The 19,963-nt window shown below is 41.8% G+C and overlaps 4 protein-coding genes across 8 annotated transcripts; 2 read left to right on the forward strand and 2 right to left on the reverse strand.

Annotated features, from left to right (window-relative positions):
• Positions 1 to 1,487: 1,487 nt before the first annotated feature.
• Positions 1,488 to 6,089, reverse strand: LOC120672284 (protein farnesyltransferase subunit beta-like). 4 transcript variants are annotated; one of them, XR_005674044.1, is made up of 13 exons: positions 5,781 to 6,087; positions 5,175 to 5,261; positions 4,936 to 5,077; positions 3,801 to 3,883; positions 3,659 to 3,712; positions 3,505 to 3,556; positions 3,374 to 3,438; positions 3,206 to 3,262; positions 3,059 to 3,131; positions 2,751 to 2,869; positions 2,531 to 2,672; positions 2,076 to 2,182; positions 1,490 to 1,961 (listed from the first exon to the last, which is right to left on the reverse strand). XR_005674044.1 is itself a non-coding variant. In XM_039952606.1 (13 exons), exons 1-13 carry the CDS (start codon positions 5,951 to 5,953, stop codon positions 1,725 to 1,727), a joined length of 1,359 nt encoding a protein of 452 aa, XP_039808540.1. In that variant the 5' UTR covers positions 5,954 to 6,078; the 3' UTR covers positions 1,490 to 1,724. The 4 variants fall into 4 exon arrangements, 2 of the variants coding, with proteins under 2 accessions (XP_039808541.1, XP_039808540.1); XM_039952606.1 differs by having other exon boundaries at positions 2,751 to 2,837; positions 5,781 to 6,078; XR_005674043.1 differs by lacking the exon at positions 2,531 to 2,672 and having other exon boundaries at positions 1,488 to 1,961; positions 5,781 to 6,089.
• Positions 6,090 to 6,211: 122 nt separating this feature from the next.
• On the forward strand, positions 6,212 to 9,330 carry LOC120672283 (pentatricopeptide repeat-containing protein At4g32450, mitochondrial-like). The gene is made up of 2 exons (XM_039952605.1): positions 6,212 to 6,487; positions 6,823 to 9,330. Exons 1-2 carry the CDS (start codon positions 6,366 to 6,368, stop codon positions 9,038 to 9,040), a joined length of 2,340 nt encoding a protein of 779 aa, XP_039808539.1. The 5' UTR covers positions 6,212 to 6,365; the 3' UTR covers positions 9,041 to 9,330.
• Positions 9,331 to 10,034: 704 nt separating this feature from the next.
• LOC120675707 (protein NUCLEAR FUSION DEFECTIVE 6, mitochondrial-like) lies at positions 10,035 to 11,839 on the forward strand. The gene is made up of 3 exons (XM_039956912.1): positions 10,035 to 10,278; positions 10,363 to 10,487; positions 11,546 to 11,839. Exons 1-3 carry the CDS (start codon positions 10,112 to 10,114, stop codon positions 11,563 to 11,565), a joined length of 312 nt encoding a protein of 103 aa, XP_039812846.1. The 5' UTR covers positions 10,035 to 10,111; the 3' UTR covers positions 11,566 to 11,839.
• A 542-nt stretch (positions 11,840 to 12,381) lies between these two features.
• LOC120675706 (ubiquitin-like-specific protease 1D) lies at positions 12,382 to 19,316 on the reverse strand. Of its 2 annotated transcripts, none has more exons than XM_039956910.1 (14): positions 18,812 to 19,316; positions 18,109 to 18,181; positions 17,084 to 17,169; positions 16,673 to 16,971; positions 15,767 to 15,812; positions 15,354 to 15,418; positions 15,213 to 15,242; positions 15,033 to 15,128; positions 14,491 to 14,590; positions 13,839 to 13,939; positions 13,541 to 13,663; positions 13,260 to 13,371; positions 13,034 to 13,141; positions 12,382 to 12,957 (listed from the first exon to the last, which is right to left on the reverse strand). In XM_039956910.1, the coding sequence occupies exons 1-14, from the start codon at positions 19,151 to 19,153 to the stop codon at positions 12,709 to 12,711; spliced, it is 1,830 nt and encodes a 609-aa protein (XP_039812844.1). In that variant the 5' UTR covers positions 19,154 to 19,316; the 3' UTR covers positions 12,382 to 12,708. The 2 variants fall into 2 exon arrangements, with proteins under 2 accessions (XP_039812844.1, XP_039812845.1); XM_039956911.1 differs by having other exon boundaries at positions 12,695 to 12,957; positions 13,839 to 13,933.
• Positions 19,317 to 19,963: the final 647 nt, after the last annotated feature.

The following is a 19,963-nucleotide window of genomic DNA, read 5'->3' on the forward strand; positions in this document are numbered from 1 at the left end:
TGGCTCTCGGCGGGACCAGACCGTGGACGCCGTCGGCGAGATCTATCGGTTCCATTTCCGTCACCAGGTTAGAAGGCCAGGCGGGTTACCGGGCCACCGCAAGTCGCAACCATGGTCAGTGTTCCTCGTTTCGCATGGTGGCTTACTGGCATCTGCCGTCAGTGAAGCTGCTTTAAGCATCCGCGCAACGAGGATTTCAGGATCTTCAGCCTTTGGTACTCTAAACGTGCCGGCTAATCCACATTTGACCACTGTGAGTAGTATAATCGACGATAAAGAGGGTATGCCGTGTGCGGCGGAAGTGGAAGCAGCAATGCCTGTGTTTAGATTGGGGAAAAGGTGGGAGAAAAAATCACCTCGGTCACTGTAGCACATTGTAGTATTTTTCGTTTGTTTGTGGTAAATATTATTCTACCATAATCTAATTAGGCTCAAAAAATTCGTCCCGCAACATACATCAAAACTATGCAATTAGTTTTTTTATTTAACTACATTTAGTATTTTATGAGTCATTTGTTATATTTAATATTTCGATGTGATAAGGAATGTGATGGAAAGTTTGGAAATTTTGTAGGGTCGAAACACACCCAATGGCAGCCGCGCGACGACGGGACGGCGCGGTGACTCTCTGCCTAGTGCTTATCGCACAAGCAGGGACAAGTCGAGAAGGCACGTCGCCTCGTTGCCACAGTCCACTGACGCATGCCAGTAACCCATCGGTCTGTGACTCCCTGACCGTACTTGACAAGTTGACCTGCCTGTAGCCTGTCCGCCGTAGTGCTGATGTGTACAACTCAAGGCGTCTTGGTACATTTGTACAATAGTACCACACCAACATGTGACTCTTTATTTCGCCCTGTTCGGTTTGCTGATGCTGGTACCAGCTGCGGCTGGGACCGTTGTCTCTCTGAGTCACTGTAGCTACAGTGAAAACAGTACAAATCAGCCACTTCAGCCAGTGCTTCATGTCCAGCCGAACAGGCTGTTATACGAAGTAAAAAACTAATTGTACATTTTGCTTGTAAATTAGAAAACGAATCTAATAAATCTAATTAGACTATGATTAGACACTAAATTGCTATGACAAATATCTAATTGTACATTTTGCTTGTAAATTAAAAAACGAATCTAATAAATCTAATTAGACTATGATTAGACACTAAATTGCTATGACAAATATTTGCTAATGATGAATTAATTAGTCTTAATAAATTCGTCTCGTAGTTTATAGACGAGTTCTACAATTAATTATGTGACTAGTCTATATTTAATACTTTAAATGTGAAAAAATTTCCTTTCAAAAAAGTTTATCACCATGGCGTATCTACGCTGCATTTTTTTAGGGGCACCTACGTTGCATTTTGATGGTAGATTCTTTGTTCAATACTCAAAAACGCCAGTGGTCACAGATATTGAAATGAGATCATCAAAACCAGCCAATGCACCAAAATTCAAAAACGCCAGTAACAGAAATTGAGATGAGGCAATCAAAAGTCAAAACCAGGCAATACACCAATACTAAAAAAAACGCTAGTAACAGAAATTGAGATGACATCAAAACCAGACAATGTGCCTGACCAAGCCTACAATTATAGCCTCATAGAACATGACCAAGGTATGCATACCGGAAATATAATGTCACAATACTTGGGGCCAATAGTATCCGTGCAAACAATACCGTCAGATATTTGCCCTAGCCAACTTTGCTCTAAAATTTCACACCATCACTCTTGTGAAAAGAACTCATAGGCCGTATGGTATTTGTCCAATACAACATTGTAGAGTGGATGGATGGGCTCCAGCAAATTGGAGTATGGGCCCAGCACATGCTGCGGTAAGGGGCATGAATCAGAATCAGTCATGGCACTGTACTGGCTAACTGAGAGGCCACTGAGGCAGTAGCACGAGTGGTAGTGATCTCTGTTCTTTCCAGGCTTATCCCTCAATCCTCCCTCTAGAACCTGATTTACACAAGTGGTTGCAATAAGAAGTTACTCGAGCATGGCATTACAAATTTCATGTTCTGGTGAGAACTCTGCATAGCAGAAAAAAGGCATTATATTAGTTTATCTCACCTGAGCACAAAGCAGGATGTATTGTTGCAGGGCAATGTTGTGGAACAGTGGGCCAATTTGGTTGCTCCGTTGTATAAAATCAAATCCAAACTTTGCATAATCGACAGCTTCGGAGAAGAAAAGGCAAAATACATGAGAACGGTGACATTAAATGGAGCATATAAAGTTGTACATTGAAATGTACAAAATTGTATAAACAGTATGAGACATTGACATTAATCTGTAGAAAGTAGATAAAGGTTCTAAAAATGGATTACTGGTACCATTTGATCACCAACCTAATAGCAATCATACAACCTAAATTGCCTGATTAAGTTGTAAATGCATTGCTGCATGGTATGCCTTCCCTCTCTTGTTGGCAAGGAACAATAAACTAGTTTTGAACTTACCATAAACAAAAAATAAACTAGTATTTTTCATTTCATGAAAAAAATATGGACAGTCATGAGTCTCACCAGAGGAAGATTTTTCTGAAGTGCACCCAGATGAACTAGTGCCACATGCATCCTCTCCTGATGGCTTTTTGCAGGAGTATGATAATTTCAATTGCTCGTCAATAATCATAACCAGCTTTTGTGTTAAAGCAATGGCAGCACCCTGGTGACACAGTACATTTCTGTCATATGGAACACGACATGTGGAAAAGATAAACGACTATCCATAGAAAGCCATTACCTGCCAAAAGGAGTAGCAACCGTCAACCAATTTATTAGTTCGTCCTTGAAATCCACATTCCACTCCTTGACGAAATGCCACCCAGTCCTAAGTGGTGAAGTTGTCAGCAACAATGCCAACTGGTATTGTAATAGAAAAAAATGTTTTATCACCCAAACACACACATATCAACTACAATTTGTGCACTTAGTAACCAAAGGACCTAAATGAACGACTTCATGGTCTATACACAATAAAGTCAGTCACATAACTACACACATCATAGTAGAAGTAAAACTAAATAAAGACGGAGGAAGAGGTTGTCTTACGATCAAGCAAGGCAAGTCAAGTTTCTCTGCCTCATTAAGCAGGATCAAAGCAGCCAATCCACAGAACGTGTACCTTTATAGAAAGCTTTCACTTAATGTTCTAAACAGATAAGTTCAGCAAATTAACAGAAATAATCAGAAACGTACCCACCATGAGCTTCAGCATGAGGCTCCCCAGCAATACCACCTTCATAAGTTTGACATCTGGAATCATATGGTACATGGGTTGAGCAATCATTCAATAAAAGGAACTGCAACTAAGTAACAACAAATTTTGCAATTGAAAAATTGACAGTTGTATTAAACAAACAGAACCTTGCTATGTAATCACCAACACCTTTTGCCAGTTCTACATCGAGAATGTTTACAAGGCTGGCCACCTAGTGTCAACATGAGGATATATCAGATAATTGCAAAGAAATTGAGAAGGAGTACAGAAAACTCACCGATATAGCAGTATAGGAAGCCCGAACATCAATTTCACCACCATCATGCATTCTATGGTGAAGAAAAAAAATGAGTGGCCGGCATCAGCTCAGAAGGTGCTATATATGGGAAACAAGTTATTTTCATCCATTTTTAGGCTGATAGAATGTGTACCTGAAAGCACCCGATTCATCTTTCATCCGAAGCATAAACTTGTACAGGTAATCCCTAAACAACAAGGTAGATATCACTAACCAAATTACTCGTATAGTTATATGTAAAGCAGGTCTTGTTGAAGAGCAACCATAAGAGCTACCTATTTATTGATGACAGTGCCCTTTCGCTCCCTATAGTCACAAGTGTATTTACAGCAGCATAAGTCGTAGCTAGATGAGGCAACTGTAAAAGAGGTGGCCAAGAATGCATAAAGAAAACATTCATAATTAATCCTTTTCAATAAGTCAACAGAAATGAGCTCAAATTTAATAAATCCAGTAGTAAAAAGGTATAATAAATAAAAATAAAAGAATGCCATTCTAGTTTTGTCCAAAGTGAAACTATTTTAAGTTTGACCAAGTTTACAAAAAAAAAGGTGCCAATATTTTTTTTACATACCAAACAAGTATGATTAGATTTATCATAAAAAATATTTTCATATTATACCCGTTCGGTGTCATAGATGTTGATATTCTTCTCTATAAACTTGGTCAAACTTAAGATAATTTGACTTATGACAAAACTAGTATGACATTCTTTTTGGGACAAGAGGAGCAATTTCTATTGAAAAGATATCCTCAGAGTATACATAACCAAAGCATGGATGGATATTTCAAAACTTGACCTGCGAGGGGTATGACAGCCCATAGGTATTGATTAAGGAGAAGACCTCACGCAGGCCAAGAAAATCCCCAAACCCCTGCCCCACCCTTACACAGGGGTGTGTTGCCCGTACCGTAACCCGTGTGAGTGCGGGTCGGGGCCTATTTTCCATGTGCTTTGGTTGTGGAGGTAGACAAGGGGATTTTTTTTAAATCCCAGCCTGAAATTCGCTCACATCGGGAGTCGAACCCAAGACCTGAGGAGTGCTATTGAGGCCACCTAACCAATCCGGCTAGGCACCCGTTCGCATAGATGGATATTTCATACAAAAAAGATTTCCATTATTCTGATATTTTTAATCATTTGAGAATGGCAGATTTTTTTTAAAAAATTTGCATGGACATGTAAAGGTCGGTTTAACTTGTTCCAAGCAGGCAAACTAAAGAGGCATTTAATGTGAATGCCTGAACAAATATCTCTGTCCTCAACATTTCACTGGACATGTTCAAATTTAATACATGTACTGCGTAAATCTAAATCTTATTTTTAAAAAATCAATGCAAATAGCAAACTCGAAGAAATTATCCAGTCAAAAAGTGTGGGGCTCAAAAAGTTTTAGGGTTGAAGCAAACCTGCCCAGGTCCACCGCCATATCCACCATCTTTATCCTGACATCGAGCTAAGAAGTCCACGATATCATCCTCGAGATCATCATCAAGTACCTCATCCAACAAAGCAAGTGGATGAACCATCCAGTAGCACAGCCATGGGCGACTGTATCAATTAAAAAAAATACGACAACAACTACGCATCAGTGGCACGAATTCCCCAGAATGTCCTGAAATAGAACTAAACGATGTAGAAGCATTACTTGGCATCGAGAACATGAAAGGCTGGCCCGAGATGCCTCAGCCCATGTGTCAGGTACTCGATATGCTGATCACGCCACAGCTCTAGCCTGCACAGAAAACAACTCAGTCGCTGTGTTCGCTTGGCTATGACTGGTGGCGGGTGCTGATCTGTTATGAGAGAACAATACTGCTGACTGGTTGGTACCTGGTGGCTGGTGCTGATTTAGTATGAGAGAATAGTACTGCTGGTTGGTTGGCTGACAAGTCAAACGAACAGAGCGAATAACCAAAGCTCAGGACAAGGAGGCAGCAAACATGGTAATCTCGAAGCTCAGGCGAGTGTTTGTGTATTCTAATTCCTCAAAGACGCTATCACACAACACGTAAACTGGCAGCATCAAGCTTATATAAGCAATAATTTTAGCAAAGCAATCAAATCTGGAACGCTGCCCGCCTCAACTATGCCGGTGGGTGCAATAGGTAAAGTTGTCGGCAAACTAGCGATTTGAAGCTTGAGTCTATCAAATTATCCAATCCCCAGACCAAATCCATGCCTAGAGATCCGCCACTCAACTACCAGTGCAAACAGAAGTAAGAAAACGAGCCGTGCTCTAGGGGATGCTCACATGACGGATTTCGTGTTGGGCGCAGCCCCGAAGAGGATGCGGTAGATGTCGGCAACCCTGGCCTCCACCTTCATCTGCTCCACCTGCGTCACCGTGAGCCTGGGGAGCTCGGGATCCGCCGGCGCCGCCGGGTCGCCTCCGGTGGGAGGCGCCGGCTGCGGCGAGGACTCCATGGGCGCGGCGGCCGGGGACGGAGTCGGAGGCGGGTCGCCGCCGCTTGGCTGGGCTCTCGCTTGCTGCGGCCTGCGGTTTCGGCTTCGAGCAGTGTGCTGCGGCCGCCGCGCGGATCCTCCTCCTAGCGAAAGGCGATTAAGGCGAACCATGTGGCACGTGCCGTCGTGGTGGACCGAGCGCTCCGCCTCCTCCTAACAAACTAACGCGTTGGGCCGGCCCAGATAATGTTACTCGGCCCGGTTGAACTCCACCAGCACCCACCCGCATCACGGCACGATCGAGTCCCTCGCAGGGCAGCGCTTCTGCTTGGCGGCTGGGGGGAGCTCAGCCGCCGCCTTTGCCTTCGCGAGGGTTTTAGCGAGCAAGACGCCCGGGAGCAGGAGGGAGCGCGCGAGAGAGGGAGGGAAGGAGATGGCCGCCATGGTTGGAGCGCGCAGGGCGCTCCTCGCCGCCCGCTACTCCCGTCGCGGCGCGATCGCGGCGGCATCGGCCGCGCCCGTCCCCCCGCACCGGCTTGCGGATTCGCTGCCCAGGTACTGCACGCTTCCTCGGTGCCTCGTTGAACCCGCCTTGCTATTCCTTTTGCCAATCTTATTTGTATCTTCTCTTACCTAGACTTGTGAGATCTGCTCATTAGTTGGTTCTCTGCGAACTTTTGCTCGGTTGCTAAGAACAGAGTCGAATAAGTTAGGGTATATATATATATATATATATATATATATATATATATATATATATATATATAGATATTTCTATTTTTCCTAATAGCCAATAGTCTAGCTTCAGTACTTACCTGATCCGAGCAATAATGCTCCTAAAATATGCTAATTGAGTGTCATCCTGAAAACACGTTGCTTACATCGTGCAGGCCTCCAGCTGAAAGAAGTTGTGTGCAGTCTTGGATTCCACATCGAGCAGCTGGCAACCTTGCATCTGAACGTACTGATGAAGACTATCACCGCGAGTGGGGACAAAACAAGGCAGGGAGCTATGTGAACTCCCGTTCAAATCACTTCGACCACCAGCTTAAGAGAGATGCCCATTCAGCTGGTTCCACAAGTGGTGTGAATATTGGTGGTAGTTCCGAGCAACCATACAGAAGTGGTGCATCGTATGGCTTTCCAAACAGTAATCAGACACATACTGGTGCAAGAGCAAATAATGAGCAACCTGGATATAATTCGACACAGCCTTATTATAGAACTAGTAATGCATACAGCCAGCAAAGCCTTGGTGGACATCTTCCAAATGCCCATCAGCAGTACAATGGCGCAGAAGCTAAAAGTACTCCATCTGGGTATGGTAAAGGGCAAACTTATCGTCATCCTAATGGATATGGTACATATGACTCTGGATATAACACCCAAAGTAACCAGAAAACCTATAAAGGAGAGGGAGCTATTACTGCACATTATGGATATGGTCCTTCAGGACAAGGTCCAAACTCAGTTGGAAATGGTCAGGAAGTCTTTCAGCAACAGCAGTATGTTGATCATCGATCTAGGGGTGGTTATCCAGATAAACCTGGTAATCCGACCTCCCAGTATGCAAATCCAACTCATTTCCATAAGGAGCATGTTTCTTCAGGGTTTCAGCAAGGCAGCAGTAGCAATTATGGGTATAGTGCTCCACAAGCAAATCAGAGCCCTTATGTCACTAGCCAAGTTGACACAAGGAGCACTCAAGGATATTCCATGTTCCTAAATACAGATGTGCAACGCCTCCCTAATGGAATTCATCAAGAAAAACGTTCACATGTTCAACCTACTACATCATTTGGGAATAACTTGAACAGTGCGCCGCATCAAGGTGGCATGTATTATCAACCACTGCCTGGCAGCCCTTTACACAATGATGGCTCACCTTATGAAGTATCTAACGAAGTTAGCAGCAAACACAAAGGTACTGTTGAAGAATTGGAGAAATTATGTGAAGATGGCAATGTAAAAGAAGCGATGGAGGTTCTGGCTTTGCTACAGGAAAATGGAACCGTGCTACATACTCATCAGTACTTTAGATTGATGCAGGCATGTGGTGATGCAACTGCTCTTGAAGAAGCAAGAGTAATACATAGTCAGATATTTGAATCATCAATTACTGTGGACACAGATCTTCAAAACAAAATTTTGGAGATGTATGCTAAATGCGGTTCAATGGAAGATGCTAAGAAGCTTTTCGGTACTATGGACCATTGTAACTTGGCTTCTTGGAACACTATGATATCAGGTTTTGTGCATAACGGTCATGGCGAAGAAGCAACTGATTTTTTCGATCAGTTTATGAAGACAGGGGTTAAGCCAGATCCTGTCATGTTCACGCATATTTTCCTGGCCTGTGGAATTATGGGATCTGTTGATGAGGGAATGTTGCATTTTGAAACAATGCCGAAGGATTTTGGTATAATTCCTACCATGGAACATTATGCCTGCATTGTTAGTATGCTTGGGCAGTCAGGCTACATTGCTGAAGCTCATGAATTTGTGGAGCGGATGCCTGTGGAACCAAGCATTGAGGTCTGGGAAAATTTGATGAACATGTGTCGACTTAATGGCTTCGTAGAGCTTGGAGATCGTTGCGCTGAAATAATAGAACGTTTGGATTCTTCTAGGCTGAATGAACAGTCCAAAATGGGTCTTTTCCCTGTTGATGCTTCAGACCTTGCAAAGGAAAAGGAAAGGAAAAAGGCTAGTGTGGCTGAAGCTAGGAGCAAGGTCCACGAATATAGAGCTGGAGATCGATCCCACCCTGACACCCCTAAGATCTATGAAGAGCTGAGGTACTTGTCAGCTCATATGAAGGAAGCTGGGTATATTGCTGACACCCGGTTCGTGCTTCATGACGTTGATCAAGAAACAAAAGAAGAAGCTTTGCTGGCTCACAGCGAGAGGCTGGCTATCAGTTACGGTCTTATAACTAGCGCTGCTCGTTCTCAAATTCGGGTTATAAAGAATCTTCGTTCCTGTGGAGATTGTCACACGGCTTTCAAGATAATCTCAAAACTTGTTGGCCGTCAGATCGTTGCAAGGGATGCAAAGAGGTTCCACCACTTTGAAAATGGTGTCTGCTCTTGCAAAGACTATTGGTAAACAAGATATTAGAAGTCCAACAAGATATTAGAAGTCCACATTGTTAATTGATGGGACAAGAGTACTGTAGGCCGTTGCCTATCTAACATGTATGCTGTCATTGGTGTAATTTAGGCCCTTTTAGTACTCTGCTTTTCTGTTCATGGGTTTGCAAGCATGAAACGTTCTTCAACTGCTGTTGTCCCTGATTCGTTACTTGCCCCAGCAAAATAAACAGTTTTGAGTGTACATGGTTGCGAACCCCTGGTGGTTTGTGGACTCTGATTCAGATTGACTACAGAGCTTTCTAACTTCTTTCCGTACCCATTGCCTGGCTACCGAGGGGGTGATTCATATGCCTGCTTTGCTTTCATCTCTGGCTTAAGTTATGCCTTTGGCCCTGGAGCCTACTTCCTGTTTCAAATTAGAAATTGTTTTACCTTTTTTTAATACATAATTTTTCCTATGTATCTATACATTGCGTAAAATCTAGGTGAATAGTCAAATGTATATATATCTAAAAAATCAAATGACTTGTAGTTTGGAACGGATGGAGTATTTTGCAGTTAGAGAAGCAGAGAAGTAAAGGTTATGTATTTGCCTTCAAATGTTTCCTATTCTGTTTGGCTCGCTTTGATGAAAATACCACCTAAAGTTGCTTGACTGCTTCCCCGCCCCCGGTAACTTTCCCCTTGTGGTTTTGAAAACCTTGCCACTTTCGAACGAATGGTTTTCACATCAATTTTTCTTCGAATTTACAGAGGTTAAGAAATCTTATGTTCTAAACGTGGAATTAGAATGTGCGCCTTCAAATAGAAATTGTAAAACCCTACAAAATACAAGAGGCCAAATTTTTGAAGCCTCACATAGTATCTCTCAAATCTTCACATGGAGTAGCACTAGTAGATTTGATTTTGAACAAATCGTCGGCAGTTCGCACGGCTATCACATGGAGTAGTTTGCTACCTGCAGAGTGCAGACGGCAAGGCGTCCACGGCTTGTGTTATAGACCAGGTCCACCAAGGCCCTCGGCGGCATCCTCTCGCATCTGCTAGCAGCCCGAGAAGGGTTTTAGCGGAGACCGCACCATCGATGGCGGCGGCGGCTGGTGGCGGCGCGCGGCGGGCCCTCGCGGCACTGCGCTCCGGTTCCCCGTCGACCCTCTCCGCGACGCTCTCCCGCCAGGCGGCGTCTCGGTCTCCGGAGCTGGCCGCCGCGTCTCTCCCCCGCGCCTCTCGCCGGCGCCTCGCGATCTCGAGGTAGCCTGGCGGCGCTTCTGAGTCTCCCATGGTCCATTTTTGTTCTGATCCTTGCCTCAGATTCGGTGTGCTCGTCGTGTGCAGGGTGCCGGTTGCGGCGCTCGGCGGCGTGCAGGGTTCGTTGATGCCGATGCACAGCGCCACGGCGTCGGCGCTGCTCACTTCCATGCTCGGGCTTAAGCCTGGCTCTTGGGGCTGGCTCTCCGAAGGTAAATTTACCTCACTCTGTTTTCTCCATTTCTGATGATGCATGCCATCGAGGCACAGGATGGAGAGTTAGAAAGAGTTCGATTATTCGAATGAATGAACTGTGATGAATCAGATTGGAATCTGATACCTTTCTTCCCTTCAGTTTGTATACTCCGCCCCTGTATTTGAGGAATCGAGGGAACTTCAATATGAATGGAAGTTTGCCTGAAGTACAAGTAAATAGTAATGAAGTATTGTGTTTAAATAGGCTACCGGCTAGTGCTATGTGTGTGACAGTGTCTAAAATTAGATCAAAATGCTTGATTTGCTGCCTCTTTAGTAGTAATCTTTGGTGGATGGGATCGAAGCACTTTGTTATAATCTGCATTTTTTCTCTTAGTTTTTTGTATGTCAGTTCCTAACAGAAATTATTGCTAACAACGGTTAGGATGCACTTTGTCTGTCTGGCCACATGTTACTGTTTGTGGTGTAACTCCTTTAGGGTCCTGACAACATCATTTGGCTAAGTTCAGATCGTTGCTGTGTCCTTTATTAAAATTGTGTTTTTACCAAAATAAATGTTTCTTGACTATTGTTATCATCTTATTATCCTTTGATACAATTGATATTCGTGCATTGGCACATTTCCCCACCTGAGCGTTTTCACTGAATAAAGATTGGCTGTTTTATTTATGATTATTGCTGAGATCATGAAACAATTGTATACCTATAAATTATACTCAAAGGTCATTTAAGGTGTCAACAAGACCAAATTATTGTTACAGGCAGTTTGTAATTTGGACACAATGTTGACTGGATCGCTTAGATGAAATTATATTTTCTTGCCGAATGATTCCATTATACTCTTAATAACCTTATGTTTTAACGATGCAAGTTGTGTTTCGTGCCTCAGTAAATTTATATCCTGCGAGCACTACACTTGAACTGCTTGGAAGCAGCAGTTTTAGTTCAACATTAGACCACTGTTTTCTGTGTATTTCTAACAAGTTTCCATTCATCCCATTTGTCTGCTTTGTTGCTCTAATCCCTTGTTTTTTTTTCTGGTTTGCTTCCACAGGGTTTGCTACGCCTCTATAACAGGAAGGTGCTTCAATCACAAGACACTGATTTTAGCCTTCCTGCTACAGGATTCCAATAACACTTGCTGCATGCCTTTTGGAATTCACCCTTTGGACTTTTTCTGATGTGATTTGAAGAAAAATTTGCAGCCTAAAACTTATGGTCCATGTGCTAGCTATCTCATTTTCCATTATACCAAGTTATATCAACCGAATTATATATTTTTCTTGTTTTGAGTGGCATGGGATTATAATGTGACATCCTGACATCAATCAGAAGTCAAAGTTATGGCCGTGTTTGGTTCTTTTCGCAAAAACTTTTACACAAAAAGACGAATGCATGCATGGAGTACTAAACGAAGTCTATTTGCGAAACCTTTTTAGGGATGGATGTAACTTTTCGAGACGAATCTAATGACGGTAATTAATCCATGATTTGATACAGTGATGCTACAGTAGAAATCCTCTAATCACGCGGTCAAAGGCCTCGTTAGATTCATCTCGCGATTTACACGGGGGGTTGTGGAGGTGGTTTTTTAATTAGATTTCGTTTACTACTCTAAATTAGTGGTCAAAGGGCCAAAAAGTTTTCACGAAATTTTTTACACCCTCAACCAAACACGGCCTATGTCTCGCCGCATGACCATACAAGTTCTAGCTTAGTGCAACCCTTTGTCCCCCAGAGTTCTCTGTTTCTCTAGCTTGAATCTGTAAGCATCCTTGCTGCTTCGTGGTGACTGGCGAGACTGATATTTACCTGTTCGTGCGCAAAATGCAGTTCGTACACTTCGTTGTAATCTATGTTATAGTGTTTATTAACGAGCTATTGGAAAAACAGTCAACTGGAATTCGTGCTCACATATTACCAGGTGTTTTATATAACGTGTTAGAGTTCTATTTCGGGACGAACTATTCCATTTGCATGCCTAAGCTAATTTTTACACTGTACATTTCCACCGCCCAAGTTCACTTTGAATGAACGAGGGTTAAACGAGAGGGAAACCAACTTGGTCCCCTCTTTTCCAACGCTCCATATCCAAAAGACCAAAAAAGTATAATTATGGAGCAGCGCACTCACGCCCTCAGCGGCAGCATAGCATCTCTGATCCAACGTGATGCCCTCCAAGCTGTTCAGAGCCGATGTTTGCTGAAAATCTCAGGATCAGAGTTCACCGATCACCATGTCGCTAGAAACAGGAGGCAACGTGACGTTCATTTGACATTCAGATTCAAGTGTTACATCCATGACTGTGTCCGCATCCTTGTCTTCTTCAGAACGATCGCCTGGATGCCACTCTGGCTCTGATGGTCCATCATCCTCTTCTGCACTCTGAAATAAATCAAACAGGCGTGCCCGTACCCCCTCTCGTAGCCGTGACGCTTCTTCATGGTTGAACCATTTGCGTCCAAACTAAGCCAGATAATGCATTAGTATCAGGAATCAGCATTTTAAGTCAACAAAAATAATGGAGCAATCTAATTTGTACCATGCCAAGACTCTCTTTTGTAAACCTCTTTGGTGCCTCTTGAATAAACTTGTCAATGTAATGAAGCATAAAGAGGCCACAGTCATACTCGTTACGCTGACGTGGCACCTGGCAAATTAAAATAGAGAGTAGCAAGGTACATCAAAGAAAAACTAAATGCGATCAAGAGTTGTTGCAGTCATAACAAGTACTTGGAGAACTATAACTAGAATTCCAGGGTTCTTACCTCAACCTTTTCCCCCTTTATATTTCTTGAAAGACGCTTCCATATCATCCCTGAAAATGGAATATCATAAGAAGAATCCTTCTGTAGATGCCGCCATTCTGCTTCAAGATATCTGTAATAATATGAAACTCATGAAAGTTGCAGCAAGACTGACAGTAGGTTAGCAGTTGGAAAAGTGGAGCTATAAGCTTTTTAGCACGGACTACTAGCTCCAATCTTAAAGTCTACAGAACTGGGCTCAAAACCAAACTCTTAGCATTGTATCAGTGATGATTATATACCTCGCAACTGTGTCAAAAAGCTTTTGACTATTGTGAAGCCCAAGAGAGTCCATGTGAAGCATAACTGGCCCTGAATCTCCCTCTTTTGTAGGCATGCAAACAATGATCAAGCTCCAGTGCATCCTAATTTGCATGACCATAATGTAATATCCATTGTATATGATGACATGGTATACCAAAACTTTCTTAACTGTTGACCATAATCCATCAACTATATACACAGGTAATCCTTCTTGCTGAGAAGCAAATGAAAAGCTTGCCCTTTCATACTTATGCATTATCCCGAGAAGCAACTTACATTTCATGAATCGGCAAAATTATATATGCTTTCTTAAAAATATCTACATTTCTCCACCACCTCCGTAACTTGCTGAATTGTGAGTCATGGTCACCCTCACCCTAAAACAGAGGTGTAGGTGAGGGAATGATTGAACCAGTTTGCAAAAAAGAATTAGGCTCTGTTTCCAAATAAAATGTCATGAAAGAATTTTTGGCAAACTGCAGATTTCCTGCTTTCAAGATTAAAGGAATTTAAAATTAACCGGTGTTTGCAATTTTGTGGATTCATCCTCCAAATTACTAAGGACCATTAATGCATCTTATACAGTTTCATGGAAATGTGTGCTAGGAACATCATTCACGATAAGGAAAAATTATCTCGATTCTGTGCACTAAGAATTCATCAACTGCATGTTTTACTTTACATGTGTCAAAAAGGTCAAAATGATGGTAGAGTACTATAGTTCAACCTGCATTGGAGACATGGCGCATTTAAAATATAATGTTTGACTACAGTGCAACATACCAAAAATGTGACTTCTTGTTCTATGGAGTACAATGAAACTATCACATTAAGCCAACTCATGCCTATCAAGCTGTGGAAAGGCAATGGATGTGGTGTTTCTGAGTTTGGAAATAATCAATATAGGATGGAAACATAATAACCATACCAGTGTGGATGTGGTGTTTCTGAGTGCTTCTTCAAGTTTGCTATAGAAATATGTGTTGAACATGTACAAGTCTCCGCGATGTCTTGATTTCTTGAGGTACCTGACATGGCCATAGTCAAGCTGAAGTGAATAGATTATCAATTATTGAAACCAACATGGCAGATATAGCTGGAATTTATAAATCATGGAAGAAACAACTCTAATAAATGTATGAAATATTGTAAAGTCACGAACACTTTCCACACAACATCTCAATCATTGAACTTCAGCAAATTATCTAGTTTTTTTTTCCTCAAACCACTTGATAAGTCAAGCATCATCAATTGGTTTGAGGCTACCAATTATTCCCTGTGGAAGCTGAGTGACAACGTTAATATACTTTGCTTCAAAAATGATACTTAGCCAGAAAGGTGGAATCTAGAGTCTTACATTCCAAAAACTAAAGAAATCTCAGGGGCACAGGCATGAGTGCAGTTCTGTCATGCATGTTGAAGAAAGCAGAAGATTAAAAAAAAAGTAGAGAAAATGGATAGATTACTTACTGAAGGCAAAAATTTATAACAGGTGATTTCAAATATTCTTCAGGTTCAAGACATTTCATGTCAGAGTAAGTCAGCTCAACAGCTTCTGGATCAGTTCTGTCAACAAATATAAGGATATCAGGCTGGATGGAGGTAATCTCCCTATGTACAGATACCTCAATAAAAAAATTTTATTCCGACCTTGAAGGATAGTAGATCTTTGACTCATCCCTACACAAACGCAATTTCATTAATGGAACAATCTATACTTGCTCGCCATCTTAAACTATAACTGATAGCAATAAAATGTAACATGGAGAGATACTATCACTGCAGGCTTACCGTTTAACATCAGCAGCAGATCTAACATGCTCTGTATCATCATCATCATCCAAGAGAACAACATCCTGAAATGGGAAGAATTGAATTTGCAAGTGTAGCAAAAACAAAAATTGTGATAAAATCAGTGAAGTCTCAATTATTAACCAATATACAAGAGTACATTAGTTGTGATTTTCTTTCTGTTATGTTTTCTTTTCTTACTTAAAAAGCTCTGTGATTTAGATTATTGCATTTATTGTTAGAAAAAACTATATATTGACAAAATAATAAAAATGCATCTGCACTACTAGGATTAGACCATAAATTCTAACCCTGACTAATACGAAATATTGTTCATAGTTTTATACAACTGATTCATCAGGAGTTAATATTAAGAATCACACTAAGCGGAAAATAATAACCAGCATATTCACCTTTTTACACTTAAATGTGGAGGCCTTGTTTTTTGTAAGGTTTGACCTGCAAATGAGAATTTTGTTTTTATCAGAGGCACACGTTGATTTTATGAAATGCACTACTTCCATGATATATCAAGATGCCACTTCATTATTCATATAACAATGATAACAACAAAAGCAACACATTTTAGGCCAAAGCCAATTTCAGTAGATTAGAGATGAAACCCAACAAGAGCAATAAGAAAAGAGGGTGTAAATAGTAGAGGTATCACTTGTAGTAATGAACTTGAAAGATATGGCAGTCTAATTGCCATAGGGTTAGGGTTACAAACTCCATCAGATTATCCAAAGGGCTGACCAAGTGGCACTATAACAGTATATACAGGTTACAACACAACTGCCAAACTATTATTGACTACAGAACAAATATAGCATTTAGATAAATGCACCTAACATGTACAGATGCAATGAGATGAACGGTAATTATTCGAATTCACCAATTACAATAACCTTGGGGAAAAAACAAAAGGTCTCCTTGTCTACAAAATCAAAGTAGAAAAGAAACACACCAAAGATGGAATTCCCACCAAAACTTGTTTCTAATGAGAATCTGAGACAGTTATTGAACATGAGAGAAGATACTAAGTTTGGGCCACAGTGATTCAATTTTAGTGATAGATGAATGAATTACAAGAGGAAAGGGAGGGCAAATTTGTAAATGATAAACCCCAGTGCAAGTGCGAACAGTAAGAATAAACAAAGGAAAGAAACAGGAGAGATTAAAAGGACAAACATTGGAGCAAATGCTACACACCAAGGATAAAGTAAAACATCTACAGTTGACAAATGCAAACGGGTTGATACAGAAGAATATAAAAATGAAAAGCAAAAACAAGTGGAGCAAGAAAAAGGTGTACATGCCTCCTGTTACTACCGCATGTGGCATTTTCTTCAAGAAATTTGGTGCATATGCCCTTTGAGTCGACAGTGTTATTTTCCTGAGGATTTGTGGTGCAGCTCCTTAAAGTTGATTTCTCTCTTGTGTCAATATCTGTATTTAAAAGTTCACAATCTGTATGCTTTGGAAGACGTGCAGAAGTTTTCAGTTGATGATTCGCTGAATATTTTGCTATTCGACCATCTTTCTTTGCGCCCATGATAGGGGAAGCATATTTGCCATGGCTTAAAGAATTTCCTTCTTTATATGCTGCGCCCTTAACCTAAATAAAATCAGTAGAGGTAGTCACAACGTCTGTAGAAAGGTAAATCTTAACAAAAAAGGATATCTGAAAAAAACATAGCATTAAAACTTGCAGAGCTATAAAGGCGTGCCTGGGTATATGTTTTTGTAGATGAAGCACAACTTAATTTCTTATAGTATCTGCCAGCCGTACTGTCCAAAACTTCATCGTCATGATCTGCAAAAGAGAGGCCAACAATGTGACTGATTGCAAGAACAAACTTCCTTCGGACAGGAGGCAACAAAAAGGAGGATATCGGAGTAACCAACACTAAAATGTGTTCATTTAACAACACCATAAGACATAACAAATAAGCGGTGATCCTTACAGATCAGCCGAACTACTCAACACAAGATTCAAAGAATAAAACAGGCAGATCTAGAAGTTTGTACAGTTCTATTGAACTCATGATATTTATGAATTTATGGTAATCCAGCATGCAGCAGGTAGATTGTTGACCTCTTACACAGGCAAAACCACTTATTCCATCCCCTGAAATGAAGTAGGAAGATATAAATCCCATGAACTCTACAGTGTGGTATTGATCATTTCTGTCAAGTGTATCCACTTCTATTTCCAACAGGGTGAAGTTGCTTACAAGTTTGAGGCTTGGGCATATCTGAGAGTTGCCACACTTAGACAGGGATGCCACCAAATGTTCAGTTAGTTATCTCAGTCAGCAGGTGCCAAATGGCCACACTACAATAGTTTGCATTCTAATAGAACTAGGATACATTTCTGCAAGGTTATTGTATAGGGCGTTAGGATAACATATGTCTAAATTACTGCTTTCAGTTTCTACCTTTCAGATGTCAAATCTGCCAAGCGGCAGATAACTAATCAAAGCAAAATAACATGGAAATTGCAAAGTACAGTGCCCTGTTGGTTAAACACAGACTTGTATGCCTCCTTTTACCTAACCATGATTGCAGCGGAGATACAAAATGCTTGGATCCTCTTTTGTTATCCTAACAACACTAAGCATTTGAGATCATAAACCCAAAACAGTATGTCCATCTGGTCTTATTAATCATGAGCAATGGTTATAAGAAAGATAACCAACAAGGCCTAAAAAAGAAACGGACCAGAACTGACAAATAAATGATTAAATCTTACTTAAGTCGTAGACATTTCCCCTGTTACCACAGGTAGACTTAGCTTGCACTGCCTGTCTCCGAACTGTGTCATCCTAAAATAATGAAAAGGAACCGTAATGCATTGTTGCAAATGGGATATGCTAAAAATAGGAATGTACTTGATGCAAGTTAGGAAAAACCCAACATGTAATTTTAGAGTCTTTCAAAAAAAAACTCTTGTGATCATAAAGACAAAATCTCCCCTTTCAAGTCCAAGCAAACATCATCATGGGAAGAAAGCTGTTTATGTATCCACTTAATCTGTAATTGCTAACTGATACCACTATCGCTTAGATCTCTCTCGGTGATGTAAGCAAAAGAAATACTATGCTTTTGTCAATCACATGCAAACTAACATCTCATTTCTATCTACTGTGAGGAACTGAGCTCAGTTGGTGAGGAGTAAGATGTCATCTCCAGTTTGAACGGCTATTTCTTCTTGATGGAAAAAAAACACCTTGCTCCTCCTAGGATGATCTTGTTTTCTTCATCCAATAATCCACTACAGCTGATAACAACAAAAAAACCCAATTTTTACCCAAAACTCTGAAATCCATGAGACATCTAGCACATGATTCATGCAGCCAAATCGCCAACCGAACTGTCAGTAACAGAAATCCATCGGACATCCTAACACATGATTCGAACCCAATATGACTGCGCAAAGCCCAGATTTTGTTCACCTGCTTCTGCCTATCGGCTATCCGGCTCCGGCGTTCATGCTCCTTCTTCATCCGGCCGACGCGCGCCCGCATCTTTTCACCATTGTCCTGCGTCTTCCGGAGTAGACCCCGCTGCAACTCCACCTCCCAAAATCTTATCTTCGACCCCAGTTCCTGATCGGTGAAGTTCGCGAACTCCACCTCGCCCCCGCCATCATCGCTGTCGGCGTGGGCGCTCGCCGCCGCCGGGGGATGCGGCGTGAAAGGCGGAGAGAGAGAGCCGACGACCTCCAACTCCGCCGCGGGGGAGTTGGGGTCCATCGCTTGCCAATCGATACTGATCCCACCTTTTGGCGCGGCCATTGCCGCAGCCGCCGGGCGGGTGGGGCCGGGACAGTGGAGGCTTCCGTTTCGCCGATCGAACGGGACGGGGGAGGAGGGTTTTTCGAAAAGGGGGTGTGGGTTTCAGGGTTTGTGGGAGGGGAGGGTCGGAGCCTCGGAACGGAGGGAGGAGACGCGGCGTGATGTGGGGGCCTGGTGGGAGTTGGGGGCTCAAAATTCTTCCTGTCCTGGGAGAAATCCTGGCGATTCGATTTGATTCGATCGGTGCTCTGCATGATAAAAATATACAACTACTGCTGGTGAGGGAAATGTGTTATCGCCAGCTAATTTTGCAAGAGACTTGGGCTGTGTTTAGTTTCCAAAAAAATTTGCGCAGTATCTGTCATATCAAATTTTCAGATAGATACATGGAGCATTAAATGTAGTTGAAAAAATAACTAATTATATAGTCTAGCTGATTTCTACAAGATGAATCTAATTATGCTAATTAATTCATGATTGGATTTTAATTGTCAAATAATAACGAAATGTACTACAGTAACCAAATTCAAACTTTTTCACCAACTAAACACCCCTTATCAGATTTGGGTATTTCTCCCTTATCTCACGTCTGGAATTTATTTATTGCTGTGACTTATGGGTCTCTCCGAATCTGGCCATTCGGCTCTAGCTCCTGCGGCGGCAAGACAAGGGGGTCCGTTTGGAATTAGATGGTGGCTGATGCTCGCCTCACGAACATTTTTTGATTGTTACTCGAGTGTGGGAGCGCGTTTGGAATGGAGACGGCGATCATATGCATGTGCATGCTCTGAGATCATGCCGGTTCATTTT

This window comes from Panicum virgatum, chromosome 5N (genome assembly GCF_016808335.1).
Source record: "Panicum virgatum strain AP13 chromosome 5N, P.virgatum_v5, whole genome shotgun sequence".
Lineage (NCBI taxonomy): Eukaryota > Viridiplantae > Streptophyta > Magnoliopsida > Poales > Poaceae > Panicum > Panicum virgatum.

Bases quoted from the DNA above. Each gene is read 5' to 3' on its own strand.
- LOC120672284 (XM_039952606.1), bottom strand. From the start codon at position 5,953: ATGGAGTCCTCGCCGCAGCCGGCGCCTCCCACCGGAGGCGACCCGGCG. The intron at 5,262-5,780 runs GTGAGCATCCCC...TTTTCTGTGCAG, and splicing joins CCCAACACGAAATCCGTCAT to GCTAGAGCTGTGGCGTGATC. The intron at 3,439-3,504 runs GTGAGTTTTCTG...TGTTGACACTAG, and splicing joins CTTCCTATACTGCTATATCG to GTGGCCAGCCTTGTAAACAT.
- LOC120675707 (XM_039956912.1), top strand. From the start codon at position 10,112: ATGGCGGCGGCGGCTGGTGGCGGCGCGCGGCGGGCCCTCGCGGCACTG. The intron at 10,279-10,362 runs GTAGCCTGGCGG...CGTCGTGTGCAG, and splicing joins CGGCGCCTCGCGATCTCGAG to GGTGCCGGTTGCGGCGCTCG. The intron at 10,488-11,545 runs GTAAATTTACCT...TTGCTTCCACAG, and splicing joins TTGGGGCTGGCTCTCCGAAG to GGTTTGCTACGCCTCTATAA.
- LOC120675706 (XM_039956910.1), bottom strand. From the start codon at position 19,153: ATGGCCGCGCCAAAAGGTGGGATCAGTATCGATTGGCAAGCGATGGAC. The intron at 13,142-13,259 runs GTAAGAACCCTG...TTAATTTGCCAG, and splicing joins TAAAGGGGGAAAAGGTTGAG to GTGCCACGTCAGCGTAACGA. The intron at 12,958-13,033 runs GTACAAATTAGA...TATCTGGCTTAG, and splicing joins CAAAAGAGAGTCTTGGCATG to TTTGGACGCAAATGGTTCAA.
- LOC120672283 (XM_039952605.1), top strand. From the start codon at position 6,366: ATGGCCGCCATGGTTGGAGCGCGCAGGGCGCTCCTCGCCGCCCGCTAC. The intron at 6,488-6,822 runs GTACTGCACGCT...TACATCGTGCAG, and splicing joins CTTGCGGATTCGCTGCCCAG to GCCTCCAGCTGAAAGAAGTT.